General features: G+C 46.9%; 1 protein-coding gene across 1 annotated transcript in view; it reads right to left on the bottom strand.

The window, feature by feature from the left end:
• The window catches only part of LOC110978090 (atos homolog protein A-like), a 32,288-nt gene that overhangs the window by 4,503 nt on the left and 21,494 nt on the right, over positions 1–6,291 (bottom strand). Inside the window, exons 5-11 of the mRNA XM_022232780.2 lie at positions 4,236–5,862; positions 3,161–3,301; positions 2,258–2,328; positions 1,420–1,531; positions 996–1,154; positions 567–635; positions 93–265 (exon numbers count right to left, since the gene is read on the bottom strand). Coding sequence (XP_022088472.2) covers positions 93–265; positions 567–635; positions 996–1,154; positions 1,420–1,531; positions 2,258–2,328; positions 3,161–3,301; positions 4,236–5,862 — 2,352 coding nt within the window. The remainder of the gene's footprint in view (positions 1–92; positions 266–566; positions 636–995; positions 1,155–1,419; positions 1,532–2,257; positions 2,329–3,160; positions 3,302–4,235; positions 5,863–6,291) is intronic.

Below are 6,291 nucleotides of genomic sequence, written 5' to 3'. Positions count from 1 at the left end.
CAAGGGCTCATGGATTGCGGTTCCCAATTAGTGCAACACAAACGCACTACGAGGGTAACTGTCTAGCCGTGTGGCAAGCTACTCCAACCCACCTGATGTGTATGAGGTACCGCAGCTCCTTCTCACAGTCGTCCGCCAGCTGTGCATTGCTGGGCATGTAGTAGATCCGCTGCCGTGCGAAGGTCTGGCAGTTGGGCGGCATGTCCGACAAGTTGTACCGCATCACGAACATCTTGACCACCGTCTTGTTGGGATTGAACAGTGTCTGTTTGAAACAGAGGGTGAGGATATTGGGCCCTGTCCAAATGACTTGGCTGTGGCTTGGAATTATATGATTCTATGGGTTGCGGCTGCAGCAACTATGATAGACACAGTCAAGAAATTTGGACAAAGCTGGGTTCTTGGGAGCATGTCTGAAATCTTATATCATGAACTGGGGCTAAGTCTTTGCCAGTTATATGAAGACAAAGCCATAGCTCTCGAAGCCCACTTCAGACACACACATAGTTTGTAAGCTTGTTGGGATGAGAGGTCATGGGTGAAAGTTCAAAGTTCACATGACTTACAGCTTGGATGGTTCCTACTTTGGGTATGTGGTATCCTCGCCTTCCAAGATGTTCCAGGTTAATGTAACCCTACATCATGAGGACAAGAATTATGCATTAAAAACATGTAATGCCCTGCTGAGCTTGACCAGGCCTAACTCTTATGGCTTCTCTTCAATTTGAGATTATATTAACCCACAAAATGCAATCTACTAACCAACAAGATCTAAGAACAGCCTGTGAAGTTTGGAAACAATGTACCGTGTCCAAGTATTATGTGGAGAAACCCTTACTTTTTTATTTGATCATAATGACCTTGACCTTTTACCTGTACGGTTCAAAACCGACTGGCCCTGCAGGAAACAAGTGAAATCCACAGACAGGTACTAACTTAGAAGTTGGTAAGTCAAGCTTTCTGTAGACACTAAGACTCAAATTTCATCAACTTACAAAATATGAAGAGGGTGCGTCGTCATCGGACACACTGTAGAAGAACGTTGTGACAGGAAGTGTAATGTGCTTGGGACAGAATGACCCGCTGGCCCCGATCTCAGCCGTGAATCCATCGATTGTTCCTAGCGGCTCAAGCCTGCCGTTCAATACTGATTCCTGTGAATCCAAACCGAAGTACTTCAGTTCAAATAGGGGAGCACACTATGGCCCTTTGGTGAGGAGACTATGCATGCACTCTCACATGTAAACCCAGCACTGAATGGGTCAGACATGTATGGCTCTAGGTGTTATGTGCCTACTGACTTCAGTTTGCAGACAGTCTTGAGGCGCGCAAGTATTGAAAACCATCAAACCAGAAATGTGGACAAACCATCTCAATAAAATACACATCCAGTGCACACTTGCAAATTACTCTACTAACCTCAAAGTTGCCTAACAGACAGCTCGTTGAGGCTGGGGCACTGGTGCTGAATACCCTGGTAGCCTGAGACAGTGGTACGTTGGAGTTCTCAAGATCATTGCATGAAGGAGAACTAGACAAGAACAATTGGATACAAGGACAAGAGCGTTTGATAGAAGTATGCAACTATACATATGTGACTCAGTACATTGTATCAGGAATAAGTCGCTGAGGCCATTTGAGTAAAGGCCGGCTGAGTAAAGTGGGGATGTGGGTAAATGTTGAAAAATCAATGTGGCAGTGTCTGTTTATTTTGGAAGGGAATGTATCAAAGGTCACTGTCAACACACTTGTAATGTGTACCATTTGAAAGCTTATGAATTTCTCTTTCTGTCCATGTACAAATCTCAAAAAGTCAATTTGTCACTATTCCTGATTTCGATGTGCTGGGTCACATATAATCCCCACTTGGGTTTTTCTCAGAACCCTGCAAAATATAACAGAATCCATCAAGTCTGCAATGCTAACCTCTCCAAATGCAACCTTTGCAGCACAATAAATCAGCGGATTTTGTTGACATCATGTAGTGCTTGGGATGAGATGTAACTTTGGCTGTACGCATATCTACAGCGTACCCTTGTTAAATCTCTCCACTGGCAAGACACAACATTTGGACTTATGTTGCATTTAGCCGTACTAATGCACGGTCGGAGTAGAACTTCAGGAAAACATATAGGGATCGTGGAAAGAGCGTTTGACGAAACTGGCACCGAACAAGTGGAGAACTGGGGGAAGCTACTGAAGAGTTTGGTATTTCATATGTTGTACACCATGGGCTGTTCATTCTCAGTCAACTCACCTCTTGAGAAGAGAGCGTGGTTTGAGTAGTGATGCACAGTCCTGTTCTGTCTTGGCTTTACGCAGAGGTGCCTGAGGGGAAAATAAAAGACCTGCCTTGATTGAAACATTCCACATGTCGTCTCACTTTCTGCTCCTTGAAAGGTCATCTCAGTCTTTTCACAGCTTGGTAATTTCACAGGAATGTGCGTCACCCAGCGAGTTCTGTACAAGAACTGTTGAGGGTACTATGCGGCCTGCTAGGGGGAGTTGGGTGATGGTTAAATTTGATGTGGCTGTGTACGATACTTTGAGCTTAAGTGTGCGCATCAACCAGAGGGGAAGTTACCGTTCGTTTTCAATCTTTCTGTGTAAAAACAGGAGGGAAGTTTTTGCTGTATCTCAGTCCAAGTTGTGTGTGGGAGTCCACTAGCAAAGACAAACCTGAACCATAACAGTCTCCCATCCTGTATACAGACTGATTTGGTGACCAGTAACACAAGCCACTACTGTGATAAAGCCACACTTGTACGTAGGCCATGCGTACATGTTAAATGCTTCTTCAACCAATAGGATGTTAAATAAATAAGATTTCAAGGTTTGCACGGTGGGTATACACCCACCTAAGGCGAGTGGTTTATAGTAAAGCCATGCAGCATATGAACCACCAGTATCTCTTTTGTATGTTTGCCTCTGAAAGGAGCCAGTTTTACTCAATGTTTCAGACAGTGTGCTGTCCGTCCCCAGACGACACCTGATGACAAGACCTGAGTCTCCTGATGACAGACTGTGCTGGGGGGAAGGGGGGGCGGAGCTCCCACCATGCTGGTAGGCATGCCCCCCCATGAGAAAGCACACATGCAGTGGCACATGGTAATGTCTAGGATCCTATGCTCAGCTGGAATGAGCAGAACCGAGGACTTACTGGACTGGAGTTAATGGGCAGGCCAGTGCTGGGGTTGAAGACGTAGGTGTTGGAGCTATCCAGGGATCTTCTCATCAGACCACTCCTCAGGCCTGACAGCGTAGGCGGAGTGGTGGCCTCCCCACTCTCTGCCGGTAGACTCTGTCAGAGAAGAATTAAGGAGATGTAACCTTGATTCACAGGAATAAAATGGTGGGCCACGACTTTTAATCAATTTTTGATATAGACACAGAGGACCCATCATTTGGAATCTAGCAATACACTGAACTCATTAACAAGAAAAATATGACTTCTAATCTAAAGGGTCGTTAAAAGCTGGGGATACTTTCCAAGCTAAGTCTCTTTTCATTGCACTAGTTTGTACATAGTTCGTAGCAATGACTTATTCTGTATTTCCAGGAATGCATTACGAAATCAGGTTCCAAATTTGAGGGATAATAAGAACACAGATTTTTGGTGCAAATTTAACTCAACACTCAAACAATGCACTAAATCACACAGTTTACATGTAGTTGCACAGGCTGTTTTGGCTATCTGTCTGCAAAGGTTTGTTCTGCCAAGGCAAGACAACTATACTGAAGTCTCTAAACTGAAGCAGATCAATGCAATAGCACTTTGCTGCCTCAAAGCCTGCTCATACTTCAGGAGAACACAAAGGTAAAGTGAATCTGATGTCATGGAATATCTGCAGTGAAATTCGGTTGAGTTAAAATGTGGCCAACTTTGCAGAAAGAAGAGTTGATCTGACATTAGTGCTTAAATGTAAATGTACATGTTCATTTTTCCTCCAAGTACGGGCTGGCCTTTGCCACTCGAAAAGGAAATCTGATGACACAAAGACGTGCCTTACCTAGGGGACAATTCCCACCAAACTGCTGAAGCCAGGAGATTAAGTTCTGCTGAAGTTACAACTGTAAACTGCCACAATTCTGTGTCATATGCACCTTGGTGAATGGGTCTCATGCAATTTTGGTAATCACTTCTCTAAGGAATGAATATTTTGCTAATCAATTTGCTGGGCACATAAAATTCTGTTAAGCAGATTGCTTTTCAGATGGCTCTGTACGGTGCTCACCTCTTTGCTTCGAGCATTATTTTCCTTTCCAAGGATGCTCTTGAACAAGGACTTGCTTCTTCCAAATACTGGGGTGAACGGAGAGGAGACACTGGTTGTGTTTTCTGAACTCCCTTCGTACTGCAGTGGCTTGCGGAAAGGCGCTGGGATATTGGCCTGAAAGTCATGGCTGTCGAGGCTGAAGCCCCGCCTACGGGCATGGCGAGGTGAGGATGTAGGAGAAGGGGTGTTCCCTGAGACAGCACTGGCAGACGGACTTTGGTTGGCTTGGTTCTGACAGGGTGAGCAGCCAAGGATAGTGTAGGCACCTTGGACGTGATCAATGGTTGTCCTCTGGTTTTGAGTGGTTAGTGGTTGGCTTGGCTGTTGGCTAACGTTTGACAAGGCGTTGTTGCCTGTTGGTTCAGCACCACCAATTGCATAGGGGCAGTGCGGCGATTGCATTTCAGGTGTTTGGGGTGAAAAATTGCTTTTTCTTGCATTGGATTGGCTGAAGGATGTTGGGATGTCTGTTCCGCTGAAACCATGCTTTGGTTGATTCCCAACAAAGACGCTCTCAGCTTGACTTTCGCAGTGCGTGTGGCCCTGGTTTCCGGAGTCTGAATCCGTGGACTTCTGGTAAGATAACCAGGGAACTGTGGAGAGAGGCGTGCCAAACTCTGTAGAGGGCACATCCTCGTCCTCTCTGTGCAACGTCCTGTGCACATCTTGCACGGCAAATCCCCGGTCTTCCAGAGAGGACTTGGCCGTGAAGAAGATGCCATCGTCCTCCTCTAGACTGGGCGTCCTATCTCTCCAAGCACAGATAGGTCTTGGAGTGGACTCCCCCCGTGAGGGCGGGGGGGTCGATGTCACACACTCAGGGGAGCTACTGGAACTCCTCTCCAGCTTCTGTAGTTTCAGCTCCTGGATCCGCCGCTCCAACTCCACCGTGGAGAAGCTGGGCTGGCCGCTGGTGTAATACAGCTCATAGGTCGGGGTGTGCTTCCCCTTGCTGGATTCCTCTGCCTGCTGGCATCTCAGCTTGGCCGACGTTGGTGGCTTCTCCTCGAACTTCTCGCTTGATGCCGGCCTCTGGGGGAGGTTGTCACAGGTTGTTGGTCTCAAGGGGCGGCGGCGAACATGCTGCGGGGAGCTGTCTCTCAACTTTGGTAGTTTGTGCCCCTTCTGCTCTGGGTGGAAGGGAGGTGTGTCTTTGGGCTCGGGGAGCAAGACTCGCAACTTCTGAGCAGCCGTAGCACTCCCCTGTCTTGCCAGTTCTTCCTGGTCTGATGATGCTGCTCCACTGGAGACATGGATCGTCTTCTGATCCTGCTTCTGTCTCCTTTCCTCCTTCAGTTCCTCTCCACTCCGCTGATCCCGCTCTCGGCTTGGATCAACGAAGGCATAACTGAACTCCCTGTCATCATCTTCAGCATCCCTATCACTGCCACCCTTCCTGGCGGCTCTGCCCATGGCAGAATGAGCCGCATTGTAGCAGGGAAGGGCAGGTATGCTCTGAGAGCGAGGTAGAGAAGCAACAGTGACCCGTAGACTAGACGACTTGGACAGGTTCAGGATGGGGAAAGTGTGCACCTCTGGAGTAGAAGAAAAACTGGTTGGAAACGACTCCCCTGGGGCACAGACCCTGTCAACAAGAAACAGGAACCAAAGTGGTCAACTGTGGTTCTCTTGCCGGGTACAGTAAAACCCGGCTCAAGAAACAAGGCAAACATGGACCTAGGCTCTTCTGATTTTTCCCCTTGTGAATTAAATAAAATGACACAATAACGGTGCTGAACAAAAAATCCTCCAAACAAACTCTCTTCTTTACCCCCGTAATGCATTTTACCAAACGACTTGCTTAAGTTAGCTGGCCCATAAGCACTAGCATTATTCTGCCACCCTTGATCCGTTTCAATGCTTGAGGCCTCACTTTTTGCAGGAAATACAATGGTCACCTTTTTTCTTAATATATTACCCAAAAAGTGATATACACCTGAAGCCCAAAGTTACGGCTACTCACTTGGAAACATGAACAAAATTAGGAACAATCTGCAACCGCAGTGGTGAGGAT

Source organism: Acanthaster planci, linkage group LG08 (genome assembly GCF_054643075.1).
Source record: "Acanthaster planci isolate LZ-2023a linkage group LG08, COTS_SCS, whole genome shotgun sequence".
In the NCBI taxonomy this organism is placed as follows: Eukaryota; Metazoa; Echinodermata; class Asteroidea; order Valvatida; family Acanthasteridae; genus Acanthaster; species Acanthaster planci.
Note: the sequence above shows the minus strand (reverse complement) of the source record. Positions and strands in the feature narration are given on the sequence as shown.